The following is a 14,570-nucleotide window of genomic DNA, read 5'->3' as shown; positions in this document are numbered from 1 at the left end:
TTTCCAATTACCCACCTCCCACTCACTTTCTCTGTTCCTTGAAAGTTGGCTTTCAGCTTCCCTGTGTGACTGAAATGACTCTCTCCAAGGAGATTCATCTTCTTGTAGCTGCTAACTGGAGTGAACTTTTCCCACCCCGCTTCCTCCTTGAGCTCTCTGAAACCCTTGGTTCTGTGACCACCCTCTCCTCCCTTGGCTTCCATGACATGGGCTTTCTTTCTCCCTGTTTGAACTCTCTTTCTCAATCTCTTTGGCTAGATAACTAACCAGTACTAAGCCCCTTAGCTTGGGTACCATCCCAGACTTGGTCCAGGGCCCCATGGTGCCCTCTTTTTCCCTCTTCTCTTTAGACTCAGTGGACTTTAGCCTCTGTGAACTTGAGGATCATCTGTGGCTTGGTAATCTTCAATCTTTCACTGACAACAACTTCCTGGCCATTTCCACAGACCTGTTCCATCAGTCCCTGATGCTCCACAGGTCCTAGAATGCCTCCAATGAGAGGTCATTCCCATGGAATCCTCCCATCCTCCAAATTTTCCTCTATGGGAAGGGGAAGCATCCCCCATCTTTCCAGTACCCTCTGTCCTTGCTTTAGAATTATCCTTAATTCTTCCCTCCCCCCACCACTGTAGCCATCACCTGCCAAGTCTTGTTGATTTACATCCATAACACCCCTCCCATCCATCCCCCTCTTTCAGTTAGTCAGCAAGCATGTATTAAATACTTATTATGCACCAGATGCCGGGATGAGCCCTAGGGATACTCAGAAGACAAAAGCACTGGCCTTGACCTCAAGGACCTCACATTCTAAAGGATGAACAACATGTACAAAATTAAGGCATGCTACATACAGAGTAGAGGGAAGGCAATCTCAGAGAAAAAGGGACTATCCCATTATTTTTTGTGGGGGGGGAAAGTCTGGGGAAAGCCTCCTGCAGAAGGTGGGATATGAGTTGTCTTGAAGAAAGCCAGGGAAGCCAAGAGATAAAACTGAGGAAGGAGAGAATTCAGGCATGGGGGACAACCTAGACAAAGGCATGGAGGTAGGAGATGAAGTCCTCTGGGAGGGGCAGTTAATGGGCCAGTGCAGCTGTACTGTAGAGTATGTGGACACCAGTAAAGTGTTAGAAGTTTGGACAGGCAGGAAGGGGCCAATTTGTGAAGGGCTTGAATCACCAAGCAAAGGACTTTATATGTGATCCTGGAGGTTATTGAGTGTGTGTTGGGGGGGGGGGACACACACAGTGAGACCTGAGCTTTAGGAAAATCCCTTTGGTGGCTGAGTGGAAGATGAATGGGGTAGGCAGAGACCTGGGGCAGGCAGACCCTCCTCTCCCACCAGCAGCCATTGCAATGGTCCAGGCTCAAGCTGAGAAGGATCTGCAGCAGCATCAGCTGAGCAGAGGAGGTGTATTCCAGAAGTATCATGCAGATAAAACCAGCAAGATTTGGCAGAGTGTTGGATATGAGCAGCGAGTGGAGCTAGGAGTCAAGGATCACACCAAGGTTCTTAGCCTGGGGACCAGGAGGATGGTGATGCTCCAGAGTAATGCGAAGGGCTTGGAGAGGAAGCAGAGCATTCTGTTCTGGGTGTTGAGATGCCTGGTGATGTGGGGCTGGAGCTCAGGAGAGAACCTAGGACTGGGTGTGTAATGGGGGGGCATCTTCTAGAGACAAGAACTGAACTACTAACAGCCACCACCATGACTCAAGGCCTTCCCCCTCACCTGCCTGATGGGGCCTGTAAGCCTCTCCCATCTCCAAGCCACCCTCCACAAGGTGCCAAAGTCCCTCAGAGTGAAGGGTCAGACCCCTTTCCTTTCCTCAGGAAGCTTCAGTCCCTCCTTGGCAGTCGCTTGTACACCCTTGCTGCCACTCTCCAGGATGGGGGAGGCAGTTGCCAGGTTCCCAAGGCCTGAGGACTTGTTGAACACTCCTGGCCCACTCCAGGCCTCTAGATCAAGGTGCCCAAGCAGAAAATTCCTTTGTTTTCCCCAAAGAGACAGAGGACAAGAGGCTCCTGTATTTGGAGTCAGAAAGCCTGGTTTGAGCTGTGGCTTTGCTCCTCACTACCCTTCACCCTCAGCTTCCTCATCTGTAAAATGGGGGTGCTAGGCCAGCTCTAATTCAGTTCAAAAAGGCTGGCACAAAGTTGGTGATTAATCAATGTTCATTGACTGACTGATGTAGAGGGGGCAGCTGAAAGGGCTTTGAAGGGAGGGAGGAATGCTCTGGAGCAGAAGTGAAGAGGGAGGTGCTGAGGAGCCTCCCAGGCCCTAAGGCATGTGGTGGGAAAAGGGAACTCATGTTCCTCCAGGGCCCACCTCACTAAGCAGAAACAAAGAAAAGAAAGAGACCCTGTTTGTGGTGGCAGCAGGCCCACTCTTGGGGCAGCCAGATGTTTACCCCATGAGAGATACATGATGCAGGGGTCACTGTCCCCATTTTACAGATGAAGAGACTGAGGTTTAGAGTATTCAGGTCTCCTGTCCACAGGCAGGAAACTCCCAAGTGTCTGAGGTCAGCTTTGGGTTCATGTCTCTGCTGCCTCCACACACAGGGCTGTTTCTACTAAAACTTGTCTTTTCTGAGGATCTGAGCTCTCTGGAAGAACCCCTTAAGCAAAGTGGGGCCTGAGGCCCAAGTTACAGTCTTCCTTCCAGCCCAGCAGCAGCCCTGTGACCTCTGCATCACAGCCCTCCCCATCCCCCCACCTGCCACAGACAGCCTCATTTTGGCCTTGTGGTCACTTCAGGGGTGGAATAAAGAGGGAGGATCATCAGTTGCTTCTCAGAAGCCTCTGAAAAAAGCAATGGGGCCATGTTTGTCAGTGACAAGCAGGGCCCTGAACCACGAAGGCCCATGATCAAGGGGCACCAGACTGACTGGAACAAATGTGGCTGTGAAAGAGCTTGTGCATATGCATGTACACACACACACACACACACACACACACACACACACACACACACCAGGTCAGGCTTCACAGAGAAGCATGGAACCAGATATTCTGAGGGTTATTCTTTCTCAGGTAGTTCAGAGAGATCTGGGGCTTCACAAAGCTGGAGCCAGTCTTGCCAGCCAGCACCCATGGTGAAGGGCTGACCCCTGGCTATTGACCAACATCAACCTTTTTGTTAATATTGCCCTTAATTGGGGGGGGTCTTCCCCCTTTCAGATGGAGCTTCAGGAAGAAAAAAAAAGGACCAGGGGGCACTGTAGACACAAGTCTCCAGGGAAATGGGTTTCCCCAATTACTCATTTTGTAGGAGTCCATGGCTAATGCAGAGAATAACTTACTATCAATGTGACATCCCTGCACACTGGAGGATGCCCCTGGCCCAGCACAAGCTGCATCAATGGAATGGAGCATGCACCTCCTGGTGCCCAGGGTCACCCAAGAGCCTGGTAGGCAGAGGAATGCCCATGACCTTTTGGTGCTCAGTTTTGAGGCTGTCTGGGCATTGTGGGCAAGGATGCAGGACGTGCAGGCATTGTAATGGGGCGCCACTCACAACCACTGCTTCCAATCCCTCATGGCACCGCATCAAGGAAGCCCCAGAAAAGGTACCTGGGACAATGCCCTCGCACCGAGACTCAAAGCCTGGTCAGCCACTCGCTCAATGCATTGCAGGATTCTCGTGCAGGCTTTATCCTCATTCTGTGCTGCCCACAGTACGTGATCATCAACTAACATGAGGTTGCTCGAAATCTGGACCAGAGCATCTCTGAGCTACAGGAAAGAAGAAACCAAGGGCTGTGTGAGAGCCATGTTAGCATGCCCCCCGGGCAGACAGACAGACTGCATGGAACAAACAAGCCCACTCACTCTGCTCAATGCCATAGGAAGAAAGGATTGGTCCAGGAGTAGAAGTGTTCACTGGAGCCTGCCTCAGCTCCTTACTAACTCCTTGCCTGACTCTGGGCAAGGAGCTTGTCCTCTTGGTCTCAGTTTCCTCGCTGGTGAAATGAAAGGGTGAAATTTGGTCCTTTTTAAGGTCCCTTCCCACTCCCATTTCTGGGAAACTAATTACATTAGACCCAACTCACCCAGCTGTTCATGTCCTCACATGGTCTTTATGGGAAATGCCAGGAACCTATTAATCCAATTCAATAAGCATTCATGAGGCACCTACTATGTGCCAGGCACTGTGCTAAGCTCGGAGGAGACAATTAATAAAAGAAAGACAATTTCTGCCTTCAAGGAGCCTAATGTGGGAGACAACACAAAAGGAGGCAGGAAAGGGACGAGGAGGTGACTCAGCCGATGAGCACCTTGTGCCTGGAGCTGCAGTCAGGTAGGGCGGCAGGGACAAAGTGGAGTGAGCTAAGTCCAGTGTCTGCCCTCAATAAATGAAGGCATTTGGAGGGGTTCGGACTCTGCCCTCCAGCCTCCAGTAGAGGGGAGGGGAGGCTGAGGCAGGCAGTATCAATCAAGGCTTGAGTCAGCAGCACGTGATGAGATTAGAAGTGACCTCTAAACCTGGGAGAGGCATCTCTGTGGAGTTGAAAATGGCAGGGCAGCAGCTTCAGAGTGGAGGGTATATTAGATTATTGGATATTGGAGAGAAGGCCGACATGAGGTCAGGGGACCTGGCTTCAGATCTGGCTCTCACATACAGTTACTGCTGCGCGCCCTTGGACAGCTGCACAACTCCGGGGCTCACCTGCAGAAGATGGAGGGCACTGTCCACCCTCATGGTGCTGAAGTGGGGACCATGTGAGCCTGGCCATGCCTGGCTCTCTCTCTATCTAGGGCTTCCTCATAGATGACGTGAACCTATCCCTGTGCAGGGAGGAGTGATACATAGCTTCTCTTCTGTCCAGATACAGTTTTTCAGCTTATTCATCCAAGAAGGGACAGTGTCTCCTACTCCTGTGCCTTCCACAGTCAGATAACAAATACTGCTTGAGAAAATTAATGAAAACCCACTGGAATCAAGAATCGGGGTCTTCCTCCTGGGGTGTAACTAAGTGTTGGAGGAAGACGAATCAGCCTAGAGTAGGATCAGAGCATCTGTCTTCTCACTTCAAATATCCCCAAGGGGTGTAAAGGATGTTAACATACCCAGCCAACCCCAGGGTTTAGTCTGGTGCTAAATGTTGTATGCAAGGAACATGGGGAGAAGAAGGATGGAAGCCACTGTGGAACAAGCCAAGGTTCATTCTGGGCACTGTAAGAGTAGTGGGTGTGTATTATGGCACACAAGAGGAGGAGGAGGAGGAGGAAGAAACTCTGGGTGGCCATGAGAAGCAGGCACCAGTGCAGGGAAGCTGGTATAGATGAGGCTGAGGGCAGCCTGGCCATGCTGGGGACAAAGTCCTCTCAGGGGGCTTACATTCTGCTGGCTGGAAATGTCACAAAGACATAGAAACCAGGTAGGAAGTGATTTGGGAGAGGGGGAAGAACATTAACAATTGTGAGGGAGGGGGGAGGGGATGAAGAAAGCCCTTGGAGGGAGGGAGGGATTCCAAGAGGTGAGGGTGAAAGGCATTCTAGGCATGAGGGATAGACTACAAAGGTCTGGAGGTGGGATCATTGAAGGTTGGGGTCTTGAAAGGGATGTTCAGTGACAGGAGGAAGGTGAATGGGATTCAGTTGTAGAGGGCTGTCTGTCAGAGCATCTAAGGGTTTCCTGAGGGCAGAAAGTGAAGCCAGAGCAGAGGGGACAGCCTGGGAAAAGGGGAAGGCATCAAGGGGCAGGGGTCTTGGGAAGGGGGTCCTTCTCAGTCTCATGTTCCTGCCCACAGCAACAATGAATGAATCTATCCACTGAGGCAGGAAGGAGGTTGGACTTTGAGCCCCCAGTGATGGCAGCTCCAGCTACCCCAGGCACGCCCCTGACACTGGGGAGCTCATGGTTTGCGGTGATTTGGCTCCTTGATTTTCCCCTGTGTCTCTTTTCTTGTCACTCCTCCTGTTGTTCATATTTGCCAGGCCAAGAGCATGTTGCTAGTGGAAAGAAGAAAGACTATTTTTGATGCACCCTCCACGGGGAGCTGCCTATGCCTTGACCCTTCGTCCATCCCTTGTCCAAAATGAATCCATTTCAGACTTCCTCACCTTGACTGCTTATTTTTGTACAATGTTCCCTTCAGTACAAATGTGTAACCCCATCTCTTTGGGAAATCGCTTCTCTTTCAAACTACTTTGGGTCAAAATGAAAAACACTGAGGTTAAAAAACACTTAATGTAAACAGAGAGAAGCAGGGAGGCAGGTATGATTCCCCAGCCCTGCCCCCCCTGACCAGGGAAAGGTCAGCAACAACCCACAGCATGTCTGGCACTGAACATGAGCTCAAACTCTACCCATCTGAGCATGGCCTCTGTTAGACTGGGAGCTCCTTGAGGTCAGGCACCGGCTGTATCCAGACCTTGGATATTTGCCAGCAGGAAGCCCAGGGCTTGTCTCACCAGGCAGGTGAATGAATTATGACCCTCCCCCCCACCCCGTGTGAGGGGGAAGGGGGTCCAGCCATGCTTGCATCCCTCGGCTGTGATTTCTGTAGCTATAAATAGATACTTTCCAAGGAAGGTCCTGAGATGTACACACACAATTCCCTGGAGGTCTGGGAGAAGTGAATCCTGCAGTCAGATTGAATTATGAGTCTTCGATGCGTTCAGGCTCCCTCAGAAAAATCATTTTGAACTCTGTAGATTGTAGGGCATTAAGGAATTCTGGATGAATTTGGTTTTCCATTTTAGGGGCTACCTGAACAGTTGCCCCAAGTTTCTAGACATCACAGGCTGTAGTCTTCAGTTCAGTCCCACAGAGGAAGGTAGGTGGATCTAGCAAATCCCTTGTATCTAGGGCTGGGCATGGGAAGAGCTGGGAACTCCACCCATTTACCCCTCTCTGGTCTTCAGTTTCCACATTTGTAGGAGTGCGGAGGCCAGAAAGATGGCCCAGAGGCTCCTTCCAGCTCTAGGAGTCTCTGACCCTGTGTAGGGGTCAAGATCCTGCTGGGTTCTGGGTGAAGCCAGGTTGCTTGTGGAGAAATATAAAACTGAGTGTTTAATTATGGGTGCTTGTCTCAACTATGTTACAGATGAGGAGAAGTGTTGTGAGGGATGATGTCCCAGAAGGAGGCAAGGGAGGGTCCAGATGTGGAGGTGATTCTGAACTGCTGAAAGGTTGAGATGCCCCACAGGGTCCTGCTTCCCAAACTTGTCTCAGAAGCTCAAGGTCTTCTGTCACAAGAGGGCAGTGTAGGGCCCCCAATGGGGCGGGGCTGGTCGGTGTCAGGGCACTAAGGCTGAATCACGGCTGGTCAGTGTGTTGATCAGTTTCTAAGTCTTCCAAAGATGATTCTCTTTGCAATATTGCTGTGATTGTAGAAATGGTTCCCCTGGTTCTGCTCTGTTCTTTCCACATCAGTTCATACAAGTCTTCCCAGGTTTCTCTGAAACATTCCTCTTCACCATTTCTTAGAGCGCAGTAGTTAATTCCGTCACATTGATACACCATAACTTGTCCAGCCATTCCCCAACTATTGTCTCTATGCCCGCCCCTGGCCCCTAGTTTCTAGGTGTTCTTGGTGCTCAGATGGGTCTGGGAGCCTGCCAGTGTGGGCTCAGTGAAGATGCCAGCTCCTTTGGCCTTCTTTTCTCATCGAGACTGATGCTTATTCCCATTTTGCTGCATGTTCTCTAAGGAGGTGTTCCCCAAAGTTCTAGAAGGGGCCTTCTTTCTGGACTTCCTTTGGTTTATATCAGAGGCCCAACACAACTTTTTCTGTGTGTGTGTGTGGGGAGGGGTTCATTTGTGTCCCTCCTTTGGCACTGAATGCCTGTTCTTCCATATTCCTGGTGTCTTCAGTATCATTTTAATAGTGATTATAACATAACAACAGTCATAAGCTGGCAACAGCTGATATTTATATGGAGGAATAAAAAAACATTTATAAAGAACTTACTGTATGCCAGGCCAGGGCCTATTGCTGAGGGGTTTCCTGCACTAAAAGTGGAGTTGTCAATGTCCCCCCACCCCCAGAGCAGGAGAGCTGCTGGTCCGGTGATCCTCTGGGTCCATGAATGTCTCCCAGACTTATCATCAGAGTCCTGAGCAGCAGCCCTGGTGCCCAGGGGGCTCCAAGTGAATTGGGTCAAACAAAGGGGTGGTTAAACATTGGGAGCAGGGGGGCTGCTTGTGATGAGATGGCCCCCAGCCCCTTGGCTGCCTGCTTACCTTGGTAGCAGTGGTGGGCAGGCAGGCAGGCAAAGGGGCTTTGGCGAAGCACTAAAAGTGCACTGGGAGATTCACATGAGGGAAAGCCTCCACGGCATCCCATGGAGCAAAACGCCAACAACAGTGGGAGGCGGTGTCTTTAATAAATCAGACTGACACCCTTCAGTTACAAATTATCTGAAGTGAAGCCTCGTCCTCGGGATAGATACCATTTTTTTCTGTTGGGCTCAGGCTTCCGATAGGGGTGTCTGCATGCAACGATGTCATCTCTATGGAGATTCATTCTGATCCTATTTTTATTTTGTCTGTCTCAACACATGAAGATTGACTGCCTGGCGGCAAACTCTCATTATAAACAGGGCAGGCATCACCAGGATGTCAGCAAAGCATCCTTGGCTCAGAATCCTCCACAACCCAGACCACACAGAGCGCAGAAGGAGGGGGCCAGGGACACCTCACAAGTCTGAGTCTAGGCCAAGATGCACAACCCATCTGTCATCAGGCTGGCTCTGACCCCGCTTCTGAGAGGTTGGGAGTATCAGTAACATTGTTGAAAGTGCAGTAAAGCCCCTCACAGCCCATGGACAGGATGGAGAACACCCAGGGGCACAGGTAGAATTGACCAGTTCAAAGAGTAATTAATCATCAATTGTTCCACATCTACTTGGAACGTGTCCGATGGAATGCCCCAGTAGGCTCCCGTGCTACTGAACGTTTTTATCAATGAGTCGGCAAAGTCATAGGTAGACCAGGCACTACACTAATAGGTGGTATGCTAACTGAATTTGCAGGTGAGGCCATGGTGGGAAGAACAGCAAATACACTGGGGGACAGGGAGGACACTAGGTCAAAGCCACAAAGAAGACAAGTAATAAGAATAAATGTCAAATATTACCCTGAGGGTCAAACTATCGGCCTCCCAACTTTGGCTGGATGAGAGTTTGTCTGAAAAGGAGATTTGGGGGGTTTGGTGGCTACAATGGGATTCAGCAGAGGTTGAGTGTGAATATCAGCCTGGGGTAATGTCAGTGTAGAAGGGAGTGGGCAAGGAGGACCAGGTCCCCTCTGTTCTGTGGCATGGGATTCAGTTCTTGGCTCCACATTTTAGGAGGAACTTGGATGAGTAGCAGAGACAAGGAGAGGGTGGCCAGGATTAGGACGCTGAGTCATGAGCAGATGACTTAACGGAAATGGGCATGTTGACCCCAGAGAAAAGAAGATTCTGGGGAGGAGGGAACACATTCATTATGCACCTACTGTGTGCCAGGTATGGTGCTAAGTGCTTTACAGATATTATCCTACTCAGTCTTCACCACAACTCTGATAGAAGCAGGGTTAGAAGCAGGTGAGACATCTTCACTAAACGAAGGGCTATCCAGTGGGAGAGAAATGAGCCTTGATGGGCTTAGAACCCCCTAGGACAGAGACCAGAGCATGGGAGGGTGGAGCAGGAGGTCTGTTAGAGCCATTCAGGAGGATAACCCTCATGCTGAGAGCTGTCCCATAGTGGGCTGGGCTGCCTCTGGAGATGGGGGCTACCTCTCCAAGAAGGGACCAATGGGCACTTGCTAGGCCCATGGAAAGAAAGGTGTTGGGGGCAGCTAGGCGGCACAGTGGATAGAGCACTGGTCCTGAAGTCAGTTCAAATCTGGCCTCAGGCCAAACACTTGACACTTACTAAGTGTGTGACCCTGGGCAAGTCACTTAACCCCAATTGCCTAAAAATAATAAAAAAAAAGGAGGGTATTGGTGTTTTTGCAGGCTCTGCCAGGGGTGAGGTTTTGAGGCTGGGAAGACCCAGAGAAGGTGATGTACTTGCCTTGGGTCATTTGGCAATCCATCCAAAAAGCCTTGGTCAGGCCATTCTCTCCTAGTCCACATCTAGTGGCCTCCTTAGCACAGGCACACCCAAGTTGTCGCAGAATTCTCCAAGCCAGTCTGACTCTCCTGCAGCTCAGGCTGAGTACTGAGCAAACACATACATGGGAAGTGCTTAGGGGAGGGAATGGGCATCCCAGGTGACTGAGTGTGAGGAGAAGCTGCTGTCCTTAGCCCTGACAAGGGAGACAGGCACAGTACTGCACATCTGGGAGGAGAAGGGGGATGAGGCTTCTCTCATGTTTGAATGGCAGCTACCTGGCATTAGGCAGTGAGCCCATGTCCTGCTCTGGGGTCAGCCTCTTACTCAGAGGTCAGAGGACACTTGCTGCTGGGGAGTGTTTGTCCCCACACATACACACACAAGGACAGGGTCAGACACCAAACAGAAATGTGGACGGTTCCCCAAACTCTATTATTTCACCTGCACGCAGACCCCCTCCAGCCCCTATGTTACCCTGCTCTGCCCACCCCCCTCTCTACCCCCCAGGACACTTTGCCAACAGAAATGTCTTACTTCTTTGACTTCATCCACGAAGGCCAGTAACTTCTCCATCATCTGGGCCAGGTGGATGACATCCATCTTCCCAGCAAACTTGGAAGCACCTCGAGTGTAGGCAGCCAGATGGAGGGAGAACTCCCCTGCATTGGTGGCGTTGATATACATCTGAAAGGACATCAGAGCCTGACATCAGAAGCATCCATCAGTCATTCCTTGTTAGTAGAGGCCAGACTATGTATGGGAGGGAAGGGAGTCTGAGAGTCATGCCCCTTCTGAAGTCAGTGTTTGCCAAATCTGTTTTGTCAAAGCCTCAGTCTTCCAGGACAAGACAGCAGGTAACACCCTCTCTCCTTCCCCCCTCCCCACATCCCAGGGTCAGTCATTGGATGGTCCTACATATTCCAGTCTTACCCCTAGAAGGGGATTCCTTTGGAAGATAGCAATCAATCAAAACATTATTAAGCACCTACGGAGTGCCCGGCACTCTGCCAAGCTCGGGATAGATACCATTTTTTTTTCAGTTGGGTTCAGGCTTCCCATAAGCTCGACTCAGGTGGTGGGGAGATGGTTACCTCCCTTGCGATAAATACAGACTTTCTCCTCAGGAGGAGGGTAAGTGCCTGCTTGTCTCTGGTTGACCATGATGGGCTGCTGTGACAACTTAGGATGGCCTCTGGGATAAGAAAGGATCTTTCTTCTTCCCTTAAAATTCCCAAAGCCAGGAAGAGGACAATGAGACTCAGTCAGACTTTAGGATTCGGGGGTTGGCCACTCCCGTGTTAAGGATGATTCTGGAAGTCAAAGGCTTTTGAGCCGCTTAGGGGGGTGGGAATCGATAGGCCACTGGGCAGACTGTGCCCTGGGCTCCCCTATATCTACTATCACTAGAAATTCTACTAAGTGAAAATGTCAGTATTACCTGTTCTGTCTCCTCACCCCTGGGCTGGACCTGAGACCCAGTGGTTAGCAGTGCTTACAACAAAGCTTACAACCCTATGAGTATTATTCCCATTTTACAACTGAGGAAACTGAGGCAGAGAAGGTGGCTTGCCCAGGGCCACATAGCTCTGAGGATGGATTTGAACTTGGGTCTTTGACACCAGGTCCAGTGCTCTAACCACTGGGCAACCTAGTTGCTTCACATCAGTGTTTGGCAGCATGCACACAAGACCCCCAAAGGAAGAGAGTCCAGAAGTGCAGTGGGGAGCCCAGAGTCTGCCACTTCCTTCTCCTCCTCCTTCTGGCCCAGGTGTCGGGGGAGGCCAGGAGGGTGTGAACAGGGCTGCAGAAGACATTCAGAGGAACAAGGGTATATGGGAGCAAGCCAGGCCTCTGAGAATGCCCTACAGTGGGGGCAGCAGGAGAGGGCTGAGAGGACAGAAGCGGGTTTGAGGGGGACCCAGTGGAAGAAGTGGGCAGATCTGATGGAGACTTGGGAGGGGGCAGGCTCCAAGACATGGGGCTGACAGGATGAGGAGAGCCGCTGGCCGGCCCTAGAGATGATTTTTCATTAGGTAGCTGGGGATTCTGGGAAACCTGGGAGAGGAAGAGGTGGGAGCGAGCTAGCCACAAAGCCAGCTAAGCATGAGCTGCCTGCCTGCCTGCCTGTCCAGCCGCCCGCAGATCGACGTCCTCAAATCAAAACTAGTGCCAGTGCGCTGTCCCTCCCTTCTTCCAGGAGCCGCTGACCTGCCAGCCTGTCTGCTGGGATGAGCTTCTTCCTGGCAGGATGTGCTGCCCACCCCCACCACCCCCGCCATCCCCTCTGCCTGTGCCCAGGAGCAGCTCCATGGCGAGGCCCACCCAGCCTGACATCCTGCCTTGGCCCTCCTGGTCACACCGTGCCCACAGCGGGAGCCCCCAGGATGGGGGTGAGGGCTCACCTACCGTAGCAAAGGCAAGGAGTACCCGTGTGACTTCTTGGGAAGGAGGGCACTCGGAGAGGTCGGCGACATCCCAGTGGCCAGCCCGGCCACACCCGCGCCAAGCCCTGGGCTCCTTGGGACCGCTGTGAAGGGATACCAGGCTCAGGGAAAAGGGAAGGCAGGGGTGGGAGGCTGTCACCCCCGCCAAGGTTCTGGGCCACCTAGAAACAACAGAGATGTGGAGAACTTCAGGAATGTTCTTCCTCAGAGTCTGGAAGAGCCACTCGGGGCCTCTAGGGAGCCTGAGGGACACAGGGAGACACTTCAGGTGGCCCCTGCTTGGTGCCCTTTAGGGCCCCAAGGATGAGACCCAGCTAGGAAATGTGGCCTGGCTCAGGAGGGGCATAGGCCCGTTCTCAGACTTGGAGGGTCCTGGGAAACCATTGAGTCCAGACTGAGGCACAGAGAAGTTCAGTAACTTTCCCAGGGTCATGCAGCTAGGGTGTTTGAGGAGGGATTTGAACCCAGGTCTTCGGATTCCTGGTCCGGCATGCTAGCCACTACTCCAAGGCCTCCGCATATCCGCTTCTGGGGTTTTAAAGACTGGGGCTGTCTCTGAATGAGGGACTGCCTGAAGACCGAGGGGTTAGAGGAAAAGCTGCTCTGAACTGAGACACCAGCTCAGTCATTCTGCAGTGTAACCACCAAGGGGGCTTTTTACCCGAGGGTAGTTTGTGTTCATGTGTGAGTATGAGTGTGTGTGTGTGTGTGTGTGTGTGTGTGTGTGTGTGTGTGTAAACGTGGAGGTGGGGTGGCAATGGTATTTTTCCCTCCTCTTAAAGGATGGTGTTTATGGTAGGATCACAAGACAAGGTCAACACATTCTCCTGAGGGGGAAGTTCAAAGACACTGTTCGTGAACCCCAAATTCCTCTGTCAAGGAGGAATTCTGAATTCTCCCTGCATGGTCCCTGAATCCAGCCTTCTAAGCAGAGGGGGGAATGTTTCTGGTCAGTGCCAGATTTGGGAATGCCTCATGGATAACCCCAAGAGTGAGAGTTCCTGACGTTAGGAGCTGGTCACCAGTCTCCTCAACAGCTTGTTGGAGAAGGAAGACCACCAACATGGCTGTTGCAGCAGGAAGACTGGAACCTCAATGAGGGTGGGCCAGACATTTTCTCAGAGTGTGGAATGAAGGCTGTTCTATTCCTGATATGTCTCTAGTGCCTGGGCAGGAGCTGGGGACCTGTCACCCAACTACACTTAGGGCAATCTTTTTTCAAGATTGGGGGTCACAGGGGCAGCTAGGTGGCACAGTGGATAGAGTACAGGCCCTGGAGTCAGGAGGACCTGAGTTCAAATCTGACCTCAGACACTTAACACTTACTAGCTGTGTGACCTTGGGCAAGTCACTTAAACCCATTGCCTAGCCAAAAAAAAAAGAAAAGAAAAGATTGGGGGTCACACAGAGAGAAAGTAAACCTGTGGAGTCAGACTCCACGATGAAACCTGGCCCATGGGAGCTGGGAGATGGAAAATACCCCAGAACAAGAACTAGTGGTCACTAAGCTTCAACATGGACTCTTCACCCCATTTTCAACTTAAAAACTCAGATGCACTCTCTGTGCTGTTGGAGGAGAGTGTCCTGAGACAGAGCAAAGTAACTAATTCATTTCAATTCCCAATAAAGTTAAGCCGTGAGGAAAAATTACCTTCATTCCCCACAGTTCGCTAAGCAGCCAAGCAGAAGGCAGTGCAGGGAGAGAGGACACAGACAAGAAAATGAGCTGAGTTAATGAAAAATTTAAACTAACGAGGACCAGCTCATTTCCCCAAAGACATCTCAGAAAAGAGGGAAGAAGGTCTGAAGCAGGCCATGCATCACTGAATAAACTGAATTGTGAAGACACTGTGGTTTTAATCCCAATATCTGAGAATACATTTTTGTTATATTCTATATTTATTTATTTATAATCAGAATATTTTATTTTCCAATGTTTTAACATTTTTATTTAACGTTTTTAGTTCCAAATTCCCTCCCTCCTTGAGACGGTAAGCAGATATAGGTTATACATGTGCAATTATATAAAACATTTCCATATTAGTCATTTTATACAAGAAGACTGAAAAAAAAGAA

General features: G+C 50.8%; 1 protein-coding gene across 3 annotated transcripts in view; it reads right to left on the bottom strand.

Annotated features, from left to right (window-relative positions):
- ADGRA1 (adhesion G protein-coupled receptor A1) overlaps positions 1 to 14,570 on the bottom strand; it is a 300,070-nt gene that overhangs the window by 136,229 nt on the left and 149,271 nt on the right. For 2 of the 3 annotated variants that reach the window (XM_027840488.1, XM_027840490.1), the window contains 3 exons: positions 12,457 to 12,655; positions 10,585 to 10,734; positions 3,572 to 3,733 (listed from right to left, as the gene is read on the bottom strand). In XM_027840488.1, the coding sequence (XP_027696289.1) occupies positions 3,572 to 3,733; positions 10,585 to 10,734; positions 12,457 to 12,655 (511 nt within the window). The remainder of the gene's footprint in view (positions 1 to 3,571; positions 3,734 to 10,584; positions 10,735 to 12,456; positions 12,656 to 14,570) is intronic. The other variant, XM_027840489.1, reaches the window with a different exon arrangement.

Source organism: Vombatus ursinus, unplaced genomic scaffold, assembly GCF_900497805.2.
Source record: "Vombatus ursinus unplaced genomic scaffold, bare-nosed wombat genome assembly UNPS02014845.1, whole genome shotgun sequence".
In the NCBI taxonomy this organism is placed as follows: domain Eukaryota; kingdom Metazoa; phylum Chordata; class Mammalia; order Diprotodontia; family Vombatidae; genus Vombatus; species Vombatus ursinus.
This window is presented reverse-complemented; position numbering and strand designations above follow the sequence as displayed.